The sequence below is a fragment of the Gymnogyps californianus genome, chromosome 9 (assembly GCF_018139145.2).
Source record: "Gymnogyps californianus isolate 813 chromosome 9, ASM1813914v2, whole genome shotgun sequence".
In the NCBI taxonomy this organism is placed as follows: Eukaryota; Metazoa; Chordata; class Aves; order Accipitriformes; family Cathartidae; genus Gymnogyps; species Gymnogyps californianus.
The window spans coordinates 24,646,389-24,670,568 of record NC_059479.1 but is presented as its reverse complement, the minus strand read 5'-3'; the positions used below and the strand labels follow the sequence as shown (position 1 = coordinate 24,670,568).

Below are 24,180 nucleotides of genomic sequence, written 5' to 3'. Positions count from 1 at the left end.
TGGGGATTGAAGCGGGGCTCCAAGCCTGCTGGGCTTTCCTCGACACTCAGCCCCTTTCCCCCGCTGGGTTGGGGCTGGGGGTGACATGCGATGGGGGACCCCAGCCAAGCTGTCCGTAACCCCTTTGATCTGCCTGGAAACAGGGGGCTGTGGCAGAAGAGGGGTGGGCAGCACGTGCAGTGCCAGAGCTGCCTCTGCTTTGTGGTCGTGTGAGAGGCTGAAGTCTGGGAGCTTCACTGGGATCTTCTCCTTCCCCTCGTGCAGGTGGGGAGGTTTCCTTCCTTTGGGGTTCCTCACTGAGCTCTTCCCCTCGGCGTGAACCTGCCGTTCTCCCCGTCCTTGGTCATGGGCACCAAGTGCTTGTGACCCTTCCCAGCGCTGTCCTCCTCCTAAGCCCTCATCCCGCTGTCCTCCTCTCCGGCATTCGCTCCCTTTGAGCACGGACCCATCTGATGTTCGATACAGCTCTGCCTGTATCAGACTCTGCCTGTATTCAGCCCCTGGCCAGAGGAACTGGCAGAAATAAGCTGTAGGGAAAAGAGCTGAATGAATGCCCGTGCCGTGGTGGATGGAAGCAAAGTGGCGATGAAGACGATAAAAGCCACCAGTGCAAGGAGGATGAGAGACCAAATAAATGCACAAGGTGGGACTAACAGGCAATCCGGAGGACGAGCCATTTGCAGATATAATTTATGTATTTTATTGCTGATTAATATTTTAGATTAAAATCATGTTCTGCAGTGTTTTGGCTTAGTAAAGCTAAACTCTAGGTTGTGGTCATAACACAAGTCAAGCTCCCCTTGGATTGATTTCTCCCCCGTCATTTGTCATCGACCTCTGATGCTGTATCTTTCTGATCTCTGCAGAATTCAATACATTTTCTGCAATAATTTGGAATGCAGGAGCTTTAGCTTCACTTTCAAGCTAATTTTGTATTTGTAATTCAAAACATATCTCCCGGTGGTTAGGCGTGAATTCTACTTCTAATTCATTTTATGCATTTCATATTCAGTTTCGGAACAGCTGAATCTAAATATTGATATGCAGACCAGGCAGCGAGGAGAAGTGGGTATAGCAGGTACCTTCCTTGCAATTTTTCATTACTTTTTGCTTGAATTTTGCTAATTTGGTTTGGGAGATGTGATAGAAATTGAATGAAGTAATTAGCGAATCTTTGATAAAACCGTTATCTATCTGGTGAAAATCACAAAGCGTCTTTTTTATTGTTGAATGGAAACCAGATGTTCCTCGGAAATGTATGAATCTTCCATGAATTTCTCTCTAGCACTTTCCTAAACTTTCTGTTAAGTGAGTACTCATTGAATTTCATCTCCATTTCTGCAACAGAAGCTTGATTGTGTATTAAGTGCAAACATGAATTTGCCTAAATTATGTGCCAAATTCCAAATTTTCTTTTTGCAGCCTCAGATTGGGTGTTTAAGCTCTTCAGATGATATCATTAATTTGGAAAGGCTGTCAGACCTTTCAAAACTCAAGCCACGCACCGAGCCTTGTGTTGCAAATGGCCCACTGGATGATTTTGTAGCTCCTTAGGATGCATCACACAGTCACTTCAGCTGTCAGACCGTGTTTAAAATGCTGACAAGAGCTGATATAGTCCTCTGTGATTTTATATACTTACTTATTACAGCTTCTACTGAGGAAGGAATCGCAGGCACTGTGCTGTTTCATTTTCATGACTGAAAGATAAATAAGTATACTAATAACGCGTCTTCCCATATAACTGTATTCTCCAGTTTCGAGAGAGTAAATGCAAGCGAGCTTCTGACTAATGAAGCCGCCTTGGCTGTGAGTCGCACTGAGAGCTTCAGAAGTGAGGGGTGAAGGGTGCCTTCGACCAGAGCGGCTCAGGAAATGACCAGCAAAGCGTTTGACCCTTTTGGTAGAACCCACAGGTTCATTGACACCGCAGCGCTCCTGGGGCACCTTCCAGCGGGAGGGCTGAGCCCAGGGTAGGGAGGAAGACCTCACAAGAGTGAGTAGCCCGAGAGGTGGAGCAGGGTCTCTGTCTGATTTGGAGCTTCAGTTCTCCCAGTGTTTTAAAAAGTTCTTAATTGGTCACCGCTCTAACGACCCATACCACTTCTTTCTTTCTTTGTTTGTTTGTCAAGGGCACATTTTTCCTATTGCTCGTAATTCACATTAAGATTTCCTACATCTTCTGTTAAAACGTCCATGTCTTCTGTGATGGTTGTGCCTTTCATCATGGTTACGTTTTCCGTCTGGTCTGTTACAAGTTTGAACGTCTGCAGGAGCAGACTCCTGAGGGATGCTCAGCCCAGGCCTTTTGCGCTGTCCTGCCCACACCTCTGGCCCACTGGAGCCATTGGGATCCCACCTCACTGACTGCATTTGTCCCTTTGTAGACTTCCTACAGTTCCTCTTTAGATGTTCTCCACATGTTTTTCTTCCTCATAGTCCAAATTCTTTTTAGTGTTCTGTGTTCAACGATATTTATGGTCTTTATTTTTTCCCTTAGGAAACTTTAATGGCAAAAATGTTTGCCGATGCTTTTAGTTAGTTTGTCCTCTTCTGTCTTTAATAATTGATCCCAAACATTATCAGTGACCCTTAGTCTCCTGCTATTCTGAAGCTCCCCGTGTGCCTCAGATCAATATTTGTCAGGCTTTTTTCCCTGGAAATCCCATCTCTGCGTGAGATTCTCACATACCCGTAGGATATTCTTAAGGGTTCTTCATAGCCATACCATTATCTGCAGCAAGAGTAGTTAACATAATTGCGCTATCATTAGTGAATCCATGAGGACTCGTGTCGGCTGGAGTTGGTCCCTACCCACCTTCCCTTCCTTTTCAGGGGAGCTTCTAAGGGCAATTTTTATGTTGTTCTTTGTCTTTGCCTACCAGGTATTCATATAAATCCTTCAAAGGATGCATCTTCTGTTCCACCAGTCGATTCTTCCACGAGGATATACATATTTATGGGAACGAAGCTGTGTTGTCTATCTTTTATACTTTGAAAGGAGTTTTGTTCACTTTTGGCTTCAAAGCCAATGGTAGCAGGGTACTGCTAGCTACAATCCCGCTCCTATTTCACGTCTGACAGTCCTTCCTCAGCTGTAAAACAGAGTGGCTTTGCAGGGTATGTTTTCTCATGGTCTGATCTATTGTCAAGCTGCATTGTTGTTAGCTTTGTCCTCTAGTTATTCCTTTGCATTCAGAAGGGGTCCTCCAGATGCTCGGTGTATTCTGGTTTCTAATCCCTCCTCTGTGTCTGAGGTTGTTAATCTGCACTATAGGCTGTGGTTTGTTGCAAGCCCTTTGAAGTCTCTGTCTTCCAAGGGTTGTGTGTGTAACTTCTGCCTCACCTTGACCCGGGTGTCGGGTGGGTTTCTCCCCAGTCTGGCTCGTGAGATGCTGCTGGTGTAGCTCTCTGGGAGTGGGACCATGTAAGCCTTGCACCGCACCGGGGTCTCGCAGACCCTAGGAGATCTAGCAGGTCCTGCAAAGTGGGATTTGGTCACCTCAGGTGTCTTTAAAACACCGAGTATCTCGGAATGAATCTGCACTGCTGCCAGCACACAAATCCTCCGTCTCTGATGCAGGGACCTGCAGCAGTATCTCCGAGAGGTGAAAGGAGCTTGTTCCCTTGCAATCTCCAGAGAGTGATGAAGAAAAATCATCAGGCTGTTGCTTTTCTGGTTAAATGAAGCCGGTTTTCTAGCAAGCTGTCAGATTTGTCATCTTATCACCTGTGTGAGCCAGCAGGGAAGGGGACAGACGCTTGCTGAGGTGCCATGGGCGCATGCTTCAGTGCCCGCAGGTCAGGGAGAGCTGGAACGGAGCAGGCACATGGTAAAACACTTGATTTTGAAGGTTCCCACCTTTTTGCTAGTGAAGCATTTTGCAGGGGTATTTTCCTAACTGTGACTTGTTAAGAAGGAGGAAGAACTTTGAAATGACCTTAAATTTTCCTAATTTTGAATAGTTTCGGGTGGGTTTGCTCTTCCCAACCTGGAGTCGCTTGTGCTGGAGATGGTTGCATCCAAGCGAATCCATCGGATGTCCTTTCTCATCAGTGGAGAGAGAGCTGCTTCTGAAGCACTTTTCGCTCGACTCCTTTTTGATGTCTGGCATCGGGAGATTGGTCTTTTATTAATGATTTCTGCTTCTCACCATTAAAAATTTGGGAAGCCCAAACACTTTGTGCGGCTGTAGAGGTTATAACTGCCCAAGTCCAGTTAGTTCATTCCCACCCTTCCCCCCTGTTAGAGTGGGTCAAAATTGAAATAAAATTTTCATTTCAGTCTATGGAAAACATTTGGTTTGGCCAAACCCTCTCTTATACTCTCGTCTCGAGCGTGCTGTCCCTGTGCGCCGTCGCAGGGAGGGCTTTCAGCATCATTGCCGAGGCTGCTTGCGCTTTCTGCCACGATGACGCGAAAGGATGATAAACTTAGCTCACCCCAATGAAAACAAAGAGCTGCAGGAAGCGTCAAAAAGGTTTCAAAGTCCCTAGTGCTCGTCCAGGTCTGATAACACCTCCCTGAGCTATAAACAGGCACTTGGCCGGAGCTCGGGGCTGCTCTTCTGAAGATGGGCGCAGGGGACGAGGCGGCCGGCGGAACCAGCCCCATGGGCACGCCGTGTCCTGGCAATCGCTCTGGTGGGATGCTCAGGTCCGGGGTCACTTTTGCACCGTGGGAGAGACAGAAACCCAAAAGGACTGAAGGCTGAAGAATTAGGGCTGAAGGAGCAGGTGGACATTTGCAGTGTCGTCTTTTTTTTTTTTTTTTTTGTCCTCTCTCCTCAATTTTCGTGGTTTCGTAACTGTGGCAGAATAAAATAGAATAGTTATTAATGGCTTATTTTTCCGACAGATGGGACTTCTCAGTGAGGCAGGGATGCAGGCGATGCTCGGTTCCCGTGGGGACAGCAGAGCTACTTCCAGAGTTTCTCCCACGATGAGCCCTGGGGATTTCGGGGGCTGGTGTGGGTGGACCGTGGCTGGGGAGGGACTGCTGGGGCTGCTGCCGGCTCCGGCTCCTTCAGCACACCGTAATCCATCCCCGTGCGTGGGCTCAGAGATGGGGAAGATGGGGAGGTTTGTTCCCCAGCCCCTTTGTACCCCTTGGGACATGCAGCTGCCAGTGGTACCTACAACAGAGCATCAGAAAACGACCTCTCTAGACCTCCTGGTACTGGTTTGGAAGAAACTAGAAATAACTCACTAGAGGAAAATTCCTGGAAAAACGCATTGCTTGGAGCAGTGGAAATCTTGTCCTTCCGTTCTGTCTTTTTAAAGGAATAAGTAAAAGTAGTGGAAGATACACAAATAAGCTCAGGACTCACCATAGTTTGGGAATTTTTACATCAAATGTAGCAAATTTAATAAGATGTCTGAAAATCACATTCTTTTAAGCTGAAAAGCATGCAGCCTGACCCGGGGAGTAAAGTCTCGGAGTATTTAAATAGGACAGCTCAAACAAGCAGATAATGGTTAGATGGCTTCAGGAATAAAAACTGGCTTGTCACAGTCAGGATGAATTTAATAAAATATTTAAACAATTTTCAACACTGCTGTGATGATACGGAACACCGTGATGATATCCAGTAGTAGAAGAATCTTTTCAATTGCTTTGAAAAGATTAAAGGACGTAAACACTGAAGGACCTAAATGAGCCGTATGCGTTTCTGCCGTATTTTTGCAGAAGTGTTTGTTAAGCGAGCTCTGTAGAGCCTCGTTCACTCCTTTTTGTAGCTGGATGGTTTTAGGCTGGAAGATGAGGGAAGCAGCCGGCACTGGGTCAAGGGATATGGTCCAACCTTGAATGTAACCTGTCCTCTCGGACCTTGCTGGGCACAGGGATAAAGCCCTTGGGGACGCCTTGTCCTCCAGGCTCATCTCTGTGGTCAGAGTCCACCCAAAAGTGGATCAGAGAGGCTGCTGTGGGTGCTGGGACCAGTGCGGCTGTACCAGGGCCAAAGGTCTCGAGGTTTCTCTGGCTGCACGGGTGGGTTTTTCAGCCAGTGTCAGCTCCACGTTAGCAGTGCAGGGATGCTCCTAGGAGCACACCTACGTACTGCTGGGCTGTGCCGGCAGCGTGGCTCTTCTCCGAGTGACGCACACTGCAGGGTGGCTTGGTGCTGCCCCAGGCTCCATGTCCAGCCTGGTCCCCAGGTGCTTCTCTCTTCATAGCCGACTTGGAAATCAAAGCTTTTTGGTATCACCAATAACTCCTGTTCTTCTGATTTCTTGATTTATTTGTAACTTGTTAATGTTTTGGAGGTCTGTCACACTGCCGAGTCGGGGTGGCCACAAAGGAGCCCTGTCTCGGCTGAGGTCAGCCCTCCACCGTGCCAGCATCCCGTCAGGACCATCTTGACATCCAGAGAGAGGAGCAAATGCTCCCAGTTGGCTCCACTGCTCTGTTCCAGCTGTGAACGCTGGGGATGAACCACTTCTTCTCAGCATCGCTTCTGGTGAGCGTAGGGGGAATTGGGCAACCAGCAGAGATGCAAACAGCTACCTTTGGGTAGATGAATGCCGCTGTGCATCTTCTGCCCATCTTACCCATCCAGGCAGCATGTCGTGGAGGGCTGACCGTGGAAGCAGGTTACCATTCAAATGTGCTCCTCAGGCTGTCTGATCTCCTGCAAGGCCTGCTGTCACTCTGGCCGGCAGGCAGTGGTTATCCCACCCACGGGGTTGGCCTTGGGCAGCCGGTTAACAGGGAGAGACGCTGCGGTGCTCCCGCATCCATTGGGCAGCCACGTGCCTCGGCGTGTGCCCTCGGAGAGATGGAGGATTTGGGATCTCGGAGGCGAGCTGCCAGATGTCCCTGCCCCTCCGCAGCCTGGAAGCGGATCTCATAACAAGAACTGTCCCAAGAAATCTCAGTCAGCGATGAAGCATGCAGAAGAGAGACCACCCAAAAAGCTGCTGTGCTGTGCCCTGCACTGACTTTTCACCAGGGTGAAGGGAACCAGCCTCTGCTGGAAGGTTATTTGGTGGAAGAGTGTGAAAGCTGAGCTCGCCTTTGGGCAGCTCCTGGTTTTCTCCTCCAGCTCCCAAGACAAGACACAGGCAAGCCCAGGAGCTGCAGGCTGCCCATGGCGCTGCAGGAGCGTGCTGTGCTTCGGCAGGCTTTCCCCTCCGTGCACTGCGGTCGTGTGGACTTGCTGCTGGAGCCCTCACACCTTGTGATGACTTTGGAGAAGGTCTAGTCGCCCCATAACAGGGAGCGGTGTCAGCTGGCTTGTTCTCGTCCTTTTTCTCGTTTTACCCCGGAAAACGGATCAACGTGGCTTGCCGGGGAACAGCTCGTTCGTTGGGAGACGTGCTTGTGTGGACGAGCTCCAGCAGCAAGAGGTTATCCATCACCAGCGAGCCATTCCTCTCCTCTCTGCGGTGAGGAGGACGACTCGTGCCAAGGACTTGCAGGTGTTAGGGCTCCTACAGGATCTTTGCCTGAAGTATTATTTTCGGAAGCAAAGCGCCTGTTTCTATTAAGTGGCGCAGGGACAGAAAGAGCAAACAGGGGAAAAGTAAGTCCTCGAGATGCAAGCTGAGCAGCCAGACAGCAAAACTTGCCAAAATGATGCTTCAGACCAAGTCTGCAACTAATCAGCAGCTTTGGAGAAATGACAACATTAAACTATTTCATGTGATTTCCCTCCCCCCCAACTTGGAACTGTGCGGGACAGCTTTGATTTATAGGAGAATTAGCATGCTCTCCCCACCCCGTTCCTCAGGTTGCCTTTCTGTAGGAGCAGAAATGTTTTGTCGTGTTCCTGGGAAAAAGAGGCCAAAGAGCGAGTTTCTGGGAGGAGGCGAGCATGACCCTGGGTTGCTCCTATTCCCAGGCAGCGAGTTTTACCCATGGCCATTTTTTTCCTCTCGTTTCTTTAGTTGAGAAACCAGACGTACCTTAAGACGACAGAAGCTCTGCGTGCATATGTGTGTGTTGGTAGAAGTTGAAATCTCCACCATAGCTGAGGATGTGCTTCAGTTGTGTCCCTGTGGTAGGTGAGGATGAGCCACAGGGATGGAGCGATGCTCAGGAGCGGTCCCAGACCCGGCGGCAGTAAGGCCACGCAGAGGTCCGGCAGTTTGCCACGTTCAGAGGGCTGAGCTCTAGGAGGAGCGTGGTGGGCTTCAGAAAGACACGTAGGTGCAGTTATGCAGCTGGACGTTCGTGGGAGGTGCTGTCCTCCTTGGGAGACAAGGACTGTCACTGGCAGAGGGAGGAGAGGAGCCCTGACAAAGCTGCTGCACCTTGGGAGAATGGTCCAGGAGGTGCTTGGGAGCCTGCAGACCTTTTTACTGCAATATCCTGGGTTATGTCAGTGTTAAGGTCTCTTTTCCAGGAGCTTCCAGCCCCAAGAGCCATGAAAGGTAGCTGTGATGCTGCCAATGGATGTGTCCCACCCATTGTGGGGAGGTCGGTGGGGAGGGTGTACGGTCGGTGCCTCGCCGGCGTGAGGGGCCAGCCGGGGAAGGGAGAGAGGAGGTCAGCGGAGCCAGATGAGGGAAGCTCGCTCATGTGTTTGCGTGCCTGGCCCCTGTCCCAAGCACGTCTCCTCTGCACCTTGTTACGGTGTCTGGGGGCCAGGTCCTGAGGGGAAGACCCAGGAGCCAGGATTGTGCTCGCTGCGTAACCCCACGCAGGGGTCCACAGCCCTGGGTCGCCTCGCTTGCGTGGCAAATATGGGTGCTGTAGCCCTGCCAGGCTAAACATGGGTGCTGTAGCCCTGCCAGGCTGCAGGGTTCGATTTAACAACAGGCAAGGTCACGACCGCAGCCGGCTGTGGGCCTCTCTAGCACAGTGTGGGTTTGCCAGGAGGATGAGATGCGCTTGCAGAAGCATGTGTTGTTATAAATCTTGGAAGAGGTGAGGTTTCCCGGCGGCTTCGCAGGGTAGCGGCTGCAGGACGTGGCTTTCCCCGCGAGGTGTAAAGCTGTCGTGGCACTGGGGCTGCTTCAGCGGCACCAGTGAGCATCCTCACACAAAGCTGACAGCACTACGAAACTGGGTGAGCGAAAATATGACATGTCCTTTCATTTTAAGTGCCTCTTCACTCCGACTGCGGGATTTTCCAGCTGCCTCAGTGGTCATGAGCCACATCTGTGTAAATCGAATAGGCTTGCTATAACTCTCCTTGCGAACAGTGCCGGTACGGTTTCCATCCTCCCTCCCACTCTGCCAAAAACCAGAGCTCCTCTGAAGCTGCGGGAGGAGAGGAATTTCCTGACAAGGATAAACAAGCCATTCTCATTACCACGTCTTCGCTGCTGCAAAGGAGGCTGACCTGCTCCCCTACCTAGGAGCCCCTAACGACTGCTGTGTCGTTAGTGGCCGTGGGCTAGTGACAGGGCAGCAGGAGCACCTGGGCAGAGCGTGGGGAGAAGCCCTGGCCGCTCCTCTTGCTTTCCTCCAGTCCCTTGGCATATCCAACAGGAGGAGCGGCTGCTGCCGTCACATCTTCATTATTAACTCTGTCGCTCTTCGGCATCAAATCTCTCACCCTAATGAAGCAATTTGCTGTTCATGCTTCGTAGTCACTCTGTAACTCAGGCAGCTGTACGCACGCTAATGGACCCTTCATTTCACGTCCAGTCAATGGCTCGTACGAACGAGACACGTGCAGGGATGCAGACGACTTGCAGTGACGATGGTGAAGATGTGGGGTGGGACCCTGGGGCACGTGGACCACGCCAGGGTCTGCCCTTGACTCCTGCCCCGCTGCAAGGCAGGGGATGGGGCGACAGCATCAGCAGCTATTGCGGCTGGGGTGCTTTGGGGTCACCGGCCTGAGGTTTCTGCAGCCTTGCACCCACCGCAGGGAGACGCCGGCTCTTGTACGGGCATTGCTTGTCTCCTGTAAGCTGAGGGCTCCTTGCAGCCATGCACTGGATGCTGAGTGGAAGAGTTTTGTCAGTCATGACAGATATTTTTCCCCGTACCCTTTCTATTAGGGAAGGACAATGTGTTACTTGCTTTTTGAGTAAGCATGTCTGCGGGCAGAAAACTCTCCTCCCTGCCCGGGAGCACCCACTTGCTTCTGCTCAGCGCCTTCCTCCGGGCTGCAGACCCTTCCCACCCCTCTGGCTGCTGGCACGAGGCTCAGGGCAGGTCGCAGGGGGGCTGCGGGTCTCCGAATCGGCCGACCTTTTGTTGTTGCTGCTCTTGAGCTCCGTCAGGCACGTGATCGCATGCATGCGTGCACGTGTTGGCCAAGGAGCGCTTCCCTTCCTGCCAGCGGGGTGAGGGAATTTGGGCTCTAATGAAGACTTTTACCTTGATGTGTAGCCAGGCCCTGGGGGAGCTGCTGAGAAAATCACCTGCAGCACTGACGTCCAGAGCAGTAAAACCCACAGCAATTATGCGAAGGGTAAAAAAAACCTTACTGTCTCCTTAGGTGATGGGTTTGGAGAAGCCTGGCTACCTCCCCTTGGAGGAAATGCATTTCTCATTTAGAGGGAGCCTGGCAAGAGAAGCCCCTGGCAGCCTTTCTTAAGGAAACGAGGGCTTGCGATAGGGGCAGGAGCGTCCCGGGGAGCTCCCTGCCAGCACGGGCTCCTGCCCCCGCGTGCCCCGGGCGATCCCCCGTGGCATGGCCTGGGCAGCACCGGTGTGAGCAGGCGGAGGGTCGCCCCTTGGGTTGCACACTCAACTGGTTGTATTCAGCTCACAGCTAACTGGGACGTCGCCTGTTTCGGAGACATCAGGACATTTGATTGCCCACTGGGCGCTTTCTCCAGCAAGCATCTGGGTGGCAATTCCCTGTCCCTCCTTCGGCGACGGACTTGCATCCTCCGTGGCAAGAAGCTCTAGATGTTACAAGCCAGCGGCCAAAGCAGTGCTTGTTAGATACTGCTAGAAATAAAAAGAATCCAATGCATGATACAGCTGCCTGCAAGAGCCAGGCGCTGCCTCCCTGCCCGCCACGCCGCTGGAGGAGAGCTGCGCCGAGTCTGGCCACGCTCGGCTGTGCCTGGTCAGGAGCTTTGGAAATGTGGTGGGGAAACAAGTCAAGCTCAAACCCTCATGGCCTCCGGGGCCAGTTTGTCTTTTCCTCATCCTTTGCAGTGATGGAAGGATCAGGAGCCCCACGGATGCGCCGAAGGATGAAGGGAAGAAGCCACGTGCGAGCCCTTCGGCAGAGCTGCCGTGGGAAGGAGGAGTAAATAATGTGTTGCTGCTTTGGTGGTTAAGCAGATTTCTGCACAGGTTTGTCTGCTCTCATTTAGGCTGGTTTTGGGACCATCCAGTAATTGAGTGCCAGAGCTGCTGGGAACCTGCCGTGCCTGTAATGGTGTCCCACGGGGGGTGCGTGTGGGGGTACATGCAAAGCCTGGCTGGCGTGGGGAGGGATTGCGTTACAAACCCAGGGTGTTTTGTTATTTCTCATGAGGCGAGACAGAAGAGGGGTTTGCTCCCCATAATCAGACGAGTTCAGCAGTGCTGGTTAGCTCAGTCCAAAAGAAGATGCTCAAGAAGAGCCGATAAGATGCAACTCCAATATGAGCTAATTAGGCAGTGGCACAACAAACAGCTGTAATTTTACATTCAGTTAGCCAAGTGTTTACTTGGGTTTTTTCTTCTTTTATTTTTCTCTCCTAAATTTAAATTCCCAAGGAGACACTAGATACAGTACGTGCTAATGCAGTCCGCATTGAAAGGCTGTGTGGAGGAGCACTTATTTCTGATCCTGCCTGCGCTCCCTCTGCCCCCGTGTCCCTGCTCAGCCCAGCAAAGCTTCCCCTCTGGGCGCCGGGCTGATTCCTTCCTCTCTTTTACCTCCTTGCAAGTTGGAGCACGGCCACTGAAATGGTGGATTTGCCCCACCGAGAGCAGGATCCAGCCCCAGGTCTTGCTGGGCTGAGATAACTCCGTGCTTGCTGTGCGTGGGGTGAAGAGGATGGGCTGGGGACCCCCCAGGACTCCAGGCTGGAGACCGGGGACATTGCTTGAGCACCGTGTGCCGGGGCAGCACGGGTGACTTCCACGGCAGGACTTGTGATGCTGCTCGGGTGGATGTGGCGGGGAGCCCTGTGCCGTGGCACACCCACCACCGTGTCCCCTGCACCCCCAGCCACCAGCCCGGCTCCCCACGGGGGAGCTTTCCTCCGGAGTCGCTTCCCAAGCCAGCCCGATGGTGAGTGTAGGAAGAGCCGGTCAGGGTTTAAACCTGATAAATTGTCAGGGTTTAAACCTGATAAACAGATTCAGAGCCGCTCTTAATTGCTCTGACTGGGCAGGAGAGGTGGAGGGGGATGTTGCAAGTTGTCTTTGCAGTGCACTGAATTGCACCCTCAGGTGCATCCTCGTCTGTTGGTCAAGCGCTTCCCCTCGGTCCCTGTCCCCCTCTGTGCAGGTGGCTGACTGGTGGCGTAACTGCCAGAGCCTCTTTGCCTGGCTCAGGGCTCCTGCTCTAGGCTGTTCAGCACAATTAGAAACACCGTCAGGACCTCGCCGTAACAAATCGCTTGATTTTCTAGGTCAGCTCTGCCGGTTAGAGTGATACCAGGCACTGAAAGCTGGCAGTTTATTTCAGCTTTTACTCAGCATGTTTTGCTCCAAAGCGACTTAAAATGCATTAGTGTCACAAGGTGGGAGCTGCGCGGGAGCCGCTCGGCAGCTCAGTCCTGTCTTTCTGTCACTTGTCCTATTGTCTGGGGAAATTCTTTTAGCAAAGGCAGGCAGCTGACTTGCTTATCATGTTTTCCCCCGATCTTTTTGGGGTTTTTTTGGGGGTTTTTTTTTGCTGGGGAGATGGGAGCGGGAGCATCCGCCGGCACGGGAGCGGTGCCGGGGCTCTGGACCTGCTGTGGCCACAGAGAAGAGCCTGGTCTGTGCTGTGCTCGCCAACGCCCAGGTTTTCGGTTTGGCAGCGCGGAGGCAGCTGCCGTTAGTGGAGCTGGGAGGACGCTGCACAACCACCCTGTCACCCTCCCTCCCCAAAATGCAGCTCGGAGGGAGGCAAGTGGGGTCGGGACTGATGCTGGTGGGAGCTGGCTGCAGCTAACTCAGGCCGGCTGCTGCTTCCGAGGAGAAGCCGTGCTCGCGTTCCCGAGACGAGCAGCGTCGGTGCCCCTCGTCCCCGCAAAGCCAGCGGGTGCCTGGGGCAGAAGCTCAGTGCAAAGCAGTGTTTTGGCCAGGAGCAGGGACACGGGTGTGGGTTTTCCATGGCTCCAGCAGCATTGCAGCTGCAGGATGCCATCAAGAACTTGAATTGTGGTTTTAAAATCTGACCAGCTCCCGCAGGAGCGATTGTGGCAGACTCCGGATACCCTGGGCGATGTACTGGTGGCATCTGGCTTTCCTGTGCTGCTCCAAATTGGGCAGAGGACACCCAGCAGCAATCTTTCCCTGTGCCAGGAGACCTGACAGCACATTCTCAGCCACCGAGGCCTTGGCCGTGCATCCTCAGCCCGGCAGAACTCCCACCCTGCTGCCGCAGGTGCCCTGCATCGTGCTGGTGAAGCTGGTGAATGGTGGTAGGCAGCCAGGGACCCATTTTCCTGCCGCTTGGCAGCCCGGAGGTTGGGCCCGGCCAGCGAGCGTGCGGGGAAGCATTTCGCAGCTGGTTTGACTTGTGCGCGTGTGTTTATGCATGCACATGTGGTTTGTGTTTGTGGTACGTGGAGGGAGCAGGCATCCAGGGACCTGCGTCCTTTATTGAAAGCAATTATAAATGAACAAGGGCAGTGAAAAAAGCCCTAAATAAATCACTGAAAGTAAACACTCTCCAGTTTTGGCTGCCTGTGCATGTAGATAAATGTGGAAAGCCAGTCCTGTAATAAGGCAGAGCCAAATGACGCCCTCCCGTGCCGTCTCGCCAGGCTCGCTGGGGTCAGCCCTCTCGCCCATCAGAGCAGCGCTGGGGCTGGTTGCAAGTGGACGTCTGCACAGACCAGCAGCAGCAAAAGCCCCCCGTGCCACCGACAGCCTTTGCACTCCCGTGTCCAAGGCTTTCCCCGGCTACAGGGCACTCCAGATTCTCCTGTCCCACGCCCAGGGGTTCCCGCTGGTGGAGAAGACCTGAGGCTCGCGTGGCTCAAAGCCCATGGGAATCGGACCCCCGTCACCCGGCGGCGCCAGCAAGACCAGGTCTGTGCGATGCTCCGGAGCGGCTCAGCGGGGACCCCTTCCCCTGCCAGCCTGCTTGGGGCTCAAAGGCCGCGCTGCTCCCGTCTCCCGACTGGTTAAAGCCACGAGGCTGACTGCGTTTCCCAGTGCGGACCAGCTTCCAGACTGGTGGCTGGGGTGGGGACCTGCCATGGAGCGCGGCTCTCAGCAGCTCAGGGAGTGCAGGATGCGCTCCTGCCGGGTGTAGGCAGGGTCATGTTTGGCAAAGCACGGCGGACCAGGAGGAAGCCTAATATTTATAATTCCTAAAGTTGTCTTGAACCCCCAACCTTGATGCTGTCTTCAAACAGGAACAGAGAAATCCGTATTTAGTTCAACTGCTTGTTTGCTATTTGGAGAAGAAGGAAAATCGAGAAGTTGTTGCTCATTGTGCACGTAACTAAATAAAATATGAACATGAGCGCTTGCACATCAGTGCCATGTTATTCGGCTCCTTCAGTTGGGTGCCAAATATATTTATTTTGCATCTGGTGACGTGCAGGTAAATGGGGTGCAGCCGCCGAGCTGCTTTGTCAAAGCCGCCGGAGAGGGTTTTATCCTGGCGGGGTATTTTGTGAGCTGTACGGCCGCAGCCAGCTCGGGCTGGGAAAGGCTCGGCTGCTTTCCCAGGGTGACCGGGTCTGCACTCTTCGTCTCCGGTCCTGCCGTCCCTGGGCAAACGGGTTTCCATCACCTGGGCGACCCGGCCCCTTCCCCTCACCGAGTGCCGGCGACTTTTGCTCATGGTGGTGTTTCCTTTTTATCTCTTTTTCTCGCTTCTCTTCCCAATTGTAGAGGAATCGACTATTCTGTATTTCAGGCCAGAAGGTGAATGTTTGGGGAAATTATGAGCATGTTATAATGCAATTAAAAAACAACCCTTATAATTGCTGTAATTTATATATACCTACAAAATAACCAGCTGGTGTAATCAAAGCTTCTAGTATATTTTATTTGTTTCAGCAAATCAAACAGAAGGAAATGGTTCCATCTGCATTTTCAGGCGCTGCACAAGGGTTTGCAGCAGTCAGATGTGCCTCGCTAAGGGAGCCCTGCAAAACCAGGGAGCAGCAAGAGAGGGTGCTTGCTGTTTGAGCTACCATTAACGCGAGTAAAACACTGCCGACTGCTTCAGCATCACTGCAGCGTCAGCATGCGCTTAACGAAGGGATAAGCGCTCGGGGCAGGTTTTGTGCATGTTTCTGCATGGGGGAGGAGTGATGCTGTCCCTGGAAAACTTGGGATGCTGCAAGTGTGTCTTGGACTCGAGTTTCAAAGCGTACCTCGCGCTTGTCTCCCCTCCCTGCCCTCCATCAACAGCCCTGGAACATTAAAGCAGATCGGCTGCAATTTCAAAGCTGCGACTTCAGTGCAGCCGAGTCGGTGATGAGGAGGATAATTAGCAAGTTAAATGTTCAATGCTTTAGTCAAATTGTGTTTAATAATATTGAGCTATAAGGAAAGAGGGTGGCAGGAACTGTTAGCAGCTGGCTTTTTCATTATCGATACAGCATTGTTGTGCAAAGCACTTTCCACTTAATGAAGGCACCCTGGGTTTTATTTCATTTTTCAATCCTGTTTCTGTGTTCTGCTTCACCCGCTGTTGGCTAGCAATTTGCAGGATTGCAAACAAGCTCGAGTATTTTAGGAGCCAGTGGTTTTTCAGGAATGAATGCTTTGCCTATGCTTCATGACTATGATTCAAGCTCTCTTGGCTAACTAGCCCCCAAATTATCTGCGTGCAGAGAAGGGCCGTGTTTATGGGACTGCTGGAGTCTTGATGAAAGCCTTGGACTGCAGTTTCTAGCCAAGGATGAATAAAACACCGCAGGGATCCTCTTCCAGCCCTGAAGTTTAAAATATTAATAGGATATCATTTTCCCGACAAGCGTTGCAACAGGTAGTGAGCACTTTGTTATAAAACATTTCCCCTTAGTGGAACCGCATATTTTAATGGAAATGCGGTGTCACTTAAATTATTGATAGCCAAAAAAATACGAGTCCACTGTGTGTCCACAGATATCGAAAATCTTTTCAAACGGGCTCTTGCTCCGCTGGATCCCGTTCTGCTCCATGAGTATTGCAGCCTGCGGACACCAAAACAGACCCTGCTCCCCGGGGATCCCCGCGCCGCGTGGGTTGTGATCCGCTCCCACGAGCAAACGGCAGCGTGGCTGGGGAGCTGCGAAGGGAAATGCAGGCAGCTTGTGGCGGGGACCGCAGCCTTCTCCCGGGGGCCTTTTATCTCTGGTACCAACAGAGGATGAGGAGGGGAGAGCAGGGATGGAAAATAGCAGCGATTCATTGAGAGCGGGCAGGCTTCCTGGCCGGCCATCGAAGCAGAAGAGCTCTTTGTACGCTTATGAAAAGGTGGGACCGTGGTGGGAGGGGATGGCCGAACTCAGCCGGGTTTCGGCAGCGGTGGGCAGCCTGGCAGGAGCTGGGGAGGGTTTCGTCCTCGCTGCTTGGCAGAGGCCGCCGATCACCGGCTGCCCACGCGGGGCGAGCTGTCCCCGTGGCTCCGTCTGGAGCTGCCACGTTGCTCTCCCTGCCTGTGCCTGCGTTGCTCCGGCAGAGATGGTTTGCAAAGGAGAGAAGTCCCTTTCTGATGGTTCAGTAGGCTCTTGTTTGGCTTCCTTACCATGTGCAAAACAAAACTGGTGACAAAAATAGCTGTGCTGGCTTCTTTCCTGGTAGAAACACAGGGAGCGGCACGTTTAGTCTCTCCCACCTATGTCAGAGGGTTCGGCAGCAGCGAGTGGTTTGAGAACATTTTTGAGAAACTTAGATACTCGGGATGTTTTTCCCGCTTCCGTAAAACAGGGAACGCAGGAGAAACTCAGCTTTGCTGCAGGAACACAACCCACCCCGGCTTCTCAAACCATCTCCAGAAAGGAGCAGCAAAAGGCAGGCACCCACGCTGTCCCCTCCGGCTGGTGACCTCCTCAGGGCCACCGTGGTACTGAGCTCAGTGGCTCCCCCGTCTTGGGCCGAGCACTCACACAACCCACCAGCGTGGGCAGGAGCTGCCAAGAAACCCAAGAGCCTTTGCCCAAGTTGTCGCTCCCTCAGGCAGCGTGTTGGGTGGCAAATGGTCTCGGTCGCTAATGGGGGACCGGGGACAGTCCTCCGGCTTTGCTGATCTTTTTGTTTTTTTCTCTTTCTCCTCTCCCATTTCTGGACTCGCAGCAAACCCTGGAGACGAATCTCACCAACCTGGTTAAACGCAACAGCGAACTGGAAAACCAGATGGCCAAGCTGATACAGATCTGCCAGCAAGTGGAGGTTGGTGAGAGCAATCGGGGACCAGGGGGGTGATGGGGAGGGCACGGTGGGGAGCTCCCGGCTCGAGTGATGGGATACACGGGACTGCTCCTGTGTCCTTTCCCCCGGGGCTGCCCTGGGAACAGAGATGGGTGTGTGTTGGGAAGCATCACTGACGCCGAGGGGCTAGTGAGAGGCTTTGTTGAGGCTGAATTGTTTTGGAGAGTTTAGTCCTGAATGATGGAGGACGTGGGGATGGTTCCCAGGGGTCTGTAGGGTCTGAAGGAGAGGGTGGCATGACTGGGAGCTACTGGGAAGAGACACAGGCTGCTGGGCTGGCTCAGGAAGGGAGGACCTGCTGGCTGCTCTGTGCAGGGGGAACGGCGGGTGCTTTTGGTTGAAGCCCGGGTGACACCGAGCATGCAGACACAGCTCGGCCCTCAGGGAGGGGGGAAGCAGAGCTGCCCCTCTCGTAGCTGCCTCCTGCGCTCACGGGCGGTTTTGCTGGCAGCTCCTGTTTCCTTCGGTGCACAGGTGGGACCTGCTGGGGCTGAGGACTGAAAAACTTCGTCTGGAGCTGGAAGGCATTAGTGCGAGTTTGCTTTGGATGCTCAGCGTGCTATAGCCTGCACCCTGCCTTCAAAGGCTGGGGCGTCTCCAGCTGCGCTCCCAGAAACAACAAATGCTTTTGACCGTGATGCCTCTGTGCTTCAAACTCCCTATGAAACTCTGGGCTAGTTACACCTCCTCTTTCTTGTCTGGGGGTGCTGTTAAATTAATCTAGTTAATATTTGCAAAGCACTTGGACATCAAAGTGACGAGCGCTCCGGGAAAGCCCAGAAGGAAATTGCTGGTTGTGCCTGCGGAGCGGTGTTGGAGCAGCGTAGAGCGTCCGGGGCCGGGGCCGCCTCGCGTAGCAGGGGCTGCCCGTGGAGCAGGACCGGCCGTCCTCACACCGGCCCAAGAAGGGAGTCGTGGTCACGTAACTGCAGCTTGTGTCAGAACCGCATCTGCCCAAGCAGGTGTGGAAGCTGTCGCAGGGGTCCTTCTCAGCGCCAGGGTGCTTGTACTGTGCTAATTACATTTTAAGCGTTTCCTCTTGGGAAGGAGAGGGTGGGACCCCACCATGCTGGGGTGGGTCGAGCAGAAGTCCTCTCCACAGCCTGATGGAGAGGAGGAGGGAAGCAATGGGTGTCTGCAGGTGCTGGCAAGGAAGCCGTATAAAATCCCCACAGCTGCCTGCAAGCATTTAATGGGTGGGGTGTGCTCTGGCTGTAGCAGATCCCCATCCCAGGAGCAAAGCCAAGGAGCTCGAGTCAGCCTGGAGGTCAGAGGGGGCCAGAGGCACAGGCAGTGATACTGGGAACGTCTGGGTACACAGTGGGTGAGACGGTCCTCCCCTCTGCAGGGCTGGGGCGGGTGCTTTCCAATGCAGCCCTCCCTTCTGGGGCACGGGGGCCCTCGTTCTGGGCACTGATGCTCCCCGGTGCTGCTGCATCACCATCGGTGAGCTGGGGCTGTGCCGTGTTTGTGGGCAAGTCCTTCATGCTGGAGAAGGATGTGCCTACGTCTTCCGCAGGGCTTGGGCGAACCAGGGCAGGTAATGAGGACTCCTTTTCCTGAGGGAATAAAGGGAGGGGTCAGGTGTGATGTTGGGAAACCCTTTGGGAGTAAGGTCCTTTGTGTGGTGAGGCACCCAAAGCAATGCTGATGAGGCTGAGCCTGCTGGTGAAATCAAGGCTTATTTGAGTCTCTTCCCTCCTAAGCACTTTGGCATAGCCTTGCTTTTCCTATTAGCACAAGAGTGTTTTTCTGACCTTCGCTGTAAAAAGAGGACTTGCCTCCAGCTGCTGTATTCCCATTTTGCTGTGTAATTTGCTGCTAGCCGGGGCAGAAGCCCTGGGAGAGCCTCCCTCATCCTGCTCTTCCCTGAGCCGCTGAAACGTTCCGTAACATGAGTGTGGAAGCGGAGGGTCCCAGACAAGGAGAACTGGAAGGGATCGTCCCCCCGTGGGCGCCTGTCCCGAGGTGCATTGTGATGATGGCTGTCCCACCCAGTCCTGAACATGCGACGGAGATGCTGCCTCTTCCCATGGCATCTGGTGTCTCGTGCTCCTCCGTGCCAGGAAGCTTTTACCAGGTCTAACTTGGAACTTTCCTGCTGCAGTTTCAGCCTGTAACTCCCTGCCCTGTCCTGTCCACTGTAGACACAGGGAGAAAGTTATTTTGCTCATCCCTCCAGCAGCCCATAACGTACTTGTGGACAGCCCATCCTCCCTTCTCTTTTCTGGGCTGAGATAGTTTCATTATTGGGGTTTTTTTTTCCATGTTTCATCACAGCACAGTTCTCAGTTTCTCTACAATCGAGATTGTCCCCTTTTTGTCCACACTTTCTTGGAGATGCAGTGCTCTGAACTGGTGCAGTTCCCCAGCCAGAACTCTTCTTCCAGTGCTGTGAGGAGAGAGGGAAGGGTTATTTTGGCTGTCTCTGGGCTATAATCCCATTTTGGTATCAGGGCAGTGGCTGCAATTTTCAGACCCGTGTCTCCCACGTAGTCTTTGAGCCGTCCCTCCTCAGACCCTCTCCGCAGGCTGTTCCTCAGGACGGTGCAGTGCCCTGCGCTGGTCCTCATTGAACCTCACCCTGCTCCTTAAAGCTATTTTCCTCATCTCTCTAATTCACTGTCGGTTCAGGCCAGCCTCACCCTGTGGCCGTGTAGGCAGAGTGACTTGTCCGCAGCCCCTCGGGGCAGGCGGGGACGTTGTCTCCATCCTTGCCGTGACAGCAGCTTCACCTTGCAGGGCAAGGCTGGTTCCAGCCTTTCTGCCGGCTTGCAGCAGCTGGTTGTCTTCCTCGCTTTCCTTCCTCCTCCCAAACACATGCACTCTGCCTCCCTGCATCCTTCCTGCCGTCAGAGACGGCGATTGCAATCTCTCGCGGCTGAGCCCTGAATTCTGTAGCAGAATAGCAACGTTCAGGCTTAAGCCAGCAGCAAGTGGGAAGGGCTTTGTAGAGGGGATTACAGAAAGCATCGGAGGAAGAGAGGAGATCACCTTTAATCCTGCTGAAGAAAGGGACTCAGCTGACCTTGCTGCTTTGACCACTTGATCTATAAAACTCTTTGTGTTCCCGGTGTGCAATCAGGCGTCTTCTGTTTGCATCCCCAAGGGAAGCGTTTGTGCGAGCTGTGTGCGGGGAGAGCCTGTGCCAGCAGACTGACGCTGCCTCTTGGCTGCGGCTCCGGAGTCAGGAGTTCATAAGCGATGCACTCCCGTGGAAAACATGCGAGAGGAAGAAGGCGGTTAATACCTTACTGTTGTTTCAAAGTGCACATACCAATTAATAGCAAATTAATTTGCAGCTTTGTTTACTGAAGTGATACATGGAGAGAGGCTGTCGCAATTAGTTTCTTCTTAATGGGCTATTGATTTTTTTGGTTGCTAAATTAAGCAGCAATTCCTTGAACCAACACCTTTCCAGAGAATAAAACACCAGGCTGCTGCAGGGATCGCTGATGTGGATTCGGGGGGAGTTTGCCAGTGCCTGAGCAAACATGACGGCTATTTGCTTCGCCCTTGGTCACTGCAGCCCTTGCTGGGGGGGATGCAAGCCCTGTGGCTTCCCACGCGACTTCCCCGAGCTGCCTCGTGGGCCGAGCAGCCGGCGGGGATGCTGCGTGTGCTGACTGGAGTCGTTCGCCCGTAGCGAAGCACACGGGGATGCATTTGCGCAGGGAGCTGCAGCTTGTTCTTCACCATCTGCGTCTCAGAGAGCGACTAGGGGTCTCAGGCCAGGAAGGTGCTTCTTAACCCCCATGTTCCCTGCAGGCAGCGTCAGCGTTTTGTTCTCTGCTCACTAAACAAGGTCCTTGTTGCCGTCCTGATGATCTGGAGAGAGGAAAAGAGTGCAAAAACCCTTTCTGAGAGTGCCAGCAGTGCTGTGTGTGCTGCCAGCAGCTGCGAGCCACCATTGGATGCTGCTCAGCGTGCAAGGAGGAAAGGAGCTGAGACGCGCTCCGAGTTTCCACGCTGAAATAAGGAGCAGGAAAGTCACACCTGGGTTTTGCAGCACTGCTGGCCTTCCCGAGCGTGGTTGTGCCAATGCTCCCGTGTCGCTCGCATTGTGCTGCTTCTCTCTCTGCCGGTGCGTCGTGGTGGGGAGAGGGATTTTTGGCTCCGCAGTAGGAATGGCTTTTGTTGGAGGTGTCTCTCCTGGGCTGCCTCTTCCCCCAGGGCTAAGCGGGTTTGGAGTGAGTAGGGTAAAATAGATAGCAAATGGATGTCTTGCAGGCAGAGAAGGAACCAGAACGTCCTCGCAGAGCCCTGGTGACAGTCACCAGCACTCACTGCTCTTATAGGCCAGGGATGCACTAGGGATGCGTCTGGGTGTGCCAGGACAATGGGATGTCTTTCCAAACCTCCTCCTCCTCCGAATCCAGCTCCAGCATCTTAAGGAACTGACCTGTGACCAATTGAAAGCTATTTGTTATTTCTTTCTGATTCTGGAAGTTTCAGACCTCTAGGCTGTTGTTTTCTACATAGTTTAGGAGTTTTCAGCTTTGTCAGTCGTTCTGCTTAAAAAAATGTATTTCAACTGTTACTCAGCCTTACTAAATATGCAGTCCTGCCCTTCAGAGGCACCTTTGAGAGAGCACATTAAAGTGTGAAGTAGAAGAGATCCTTGCCACTCTACGCTTCCCTGTGAGTCTGAATGCAGGGGATTTTGCTTTTGAGCTATTTGTGGACATTGCATATAGGCGGACACATGCGATCCCAACATACTCTGCCCATCAGGTCGTGTTCATCCTAAGTCCCACATTACGTCCAGGAAACTGTGGCACCGGCACCCTGAGGTGCAGAGGGAGGCACTCCAGAGAAGGGCGTTGCAAGCGTCCCCAGGCCCCTGAGCCTACGCTGCCCGTTGGCGTTGCAAGGAGCGGCTCCCTCCTGTACGGTGCACGGGAGGCTGCTGCTGAGAGAGGGCGAAGGGACCAAATCCTGTGGCAGCAATCGAAATGTGGACCAAAGAGAGCAGGTAACGACCCTACAAAGAAGCGGAGTTTGTAAGATACCAGGGTGGGTAGCAGGGATGGTACCCACCCCGATGTCCCCATCGGGGAGGGCAGCAGGAGATGCTGCCCGTGTAGCTATGCTTGCACAGTGGGATGGTGGCCCTCTGCGCCATGGCTGGCCTCGGCGCAAACTGGTGTGTGTCCCCGGGGGCACGGCTGCCTTGCTGCATAGTCAAAAATGTGTTGACGGGTTTTGGGGGTGACAGGGCTGTGGAGGTGGGATAGGGTCCTCTGCTCCGTCTCGGAGCTGGGTTCCCTCTGCCTGGGTGTGGAGGAGGAGGTCTGTCTGTGCGTGAATCACGCCTCAGGCTGCGATGATGTTCCTCATCCCTCCTCGAGCTGCACCGCCAGCTCTTTCCAGGTCTGAGGTTTACCATTTGCTTTTTATTGGAGGGCTGTATTGTCCCTAGCACATTCCCCCACACACATTGAGAAGGGTGAAGTATTTTTTTCCCCCCCTCCTTCTTACATCTAAAAGCTCTCCCCCACGCCCAGCTTTCCTACCATCGTAGCACCCGCTGAGTCTTCACCCCCAAATGCAGCATTTACCTGGGAACTGGTTCATCCTAGTAAAAGGTGGTTTGGCCAGTGTCTAGCTGTGCCTGAGCCAGGGCTTTTGCCAGCAGAGCTGTGTTGGTCTGAAATCCCACCTCCGTGCTCTTCTGGCATGTTGGGAGTGGGACCCTGGCTGGGAAACGCTCCTTTTGGACAGAAGGCAGCTGGGGAAAGGGGCTGCGGTGGCCTCTGCGGCTTCATCTGCCTTCAGTCTCCCAGAGCGTGAACGCTGGCTGAGCTGCAGATTTCTTGCCCTGGGTAAGTTTTCAGATTTACGATTAATTCAACCAGGAGCTGAGAATTTCTGCTTGGCATGCCAGGCTGGAGGGGGAGCCTGGCACTTGCTAAAGGACCGACCCCCCCACCCCACCCCCCCGCTTCTCCTCCTGCTGTTGTTTTTGCAGTCCTGGCACCCAGGGCTCCCCCCGGCCAGCAACAGCAAGCACCGGGGCTGCAAACACTTGCAAACAGCCCTGATTTTGTGCCTCTGGGAAATTCAAGTGATGGCCATCTCTGCCTGCGCTCGTGCCTCGAGGGGCGAGCGTGCTGCCAGCGTCCTCTGCGACAGCCTGGGTTGCAAGGCAGCGCTGTCGCCGTTGCTGCCGCCAGCACAGATTGCTGCAGGCTCCAAACCCTGGGTCTGATTTCCCCCCTCTGCTCCCTTGCAGCAGATTTGGAAGATCATCTGCTGTTTTTTCTCTGTGGAGTTATCTTTGCAGACCATCAGCTGTCTCCCACTTCAGTGTTGCATAATCTGCTGGCCAGGTTTAAAAAAAGATCTTGTATCAAATGTGTTTAACTCTGGGCTGCCTTCAGACTTCTCCACTGTTTCACATAGCTTTGAGAGTACAAAATGAAGAAAACCTATTTATGTCCTCTAGTACACTGTGTAATCTAAGTGATAGGGCTCAGTTGCCCTTCTGTAAAGTGTATCCCCCCTTTCCTGTCCATCCCCCCAAGGATGCTGGTCTTTTCTGGAGACAGAGGACTGAAACCTCTGCCTGTGCTTTCACTTTACTCTTTGCATGCCTTCCCTTCAGCTCTAAAATAAAAAAAAAAAATAGAACAACTGTGTATTTGAAGCCTGCGAAGGGGGTCCAGCAGGGCTTAATTAGCCTAAATTAAGCAGGACACATGCAGCTTTTTTTGTAGAAACAAGCCACTGTTTGCTTCTGC

The 24,180-nt window shown here is 53.2% G+C and overlaps 1 protein-coding gene across 1 annotated transcript in view; it reads left to right on the top strand.

Annotated features, from left to right (window-relative positions):
- The window catches only part of MID2 (midline 2), a 113,704-nt gene that overhangs the window by 63,100 nt on the left and 26,424 nt on the right, over positions 1-24,180 (top strand). Inside the window, exon 3 of the mRNA XM_050901660.1 lies at positions 17,303-17,398. Within this exon, the coding sequence (XP_050757617.1) occupies positions 17,303-17,398 (96 nt within the window). The remainder of the gene's footprint in view (positions 1-17,302; positions 17,399-24,180) is intronic.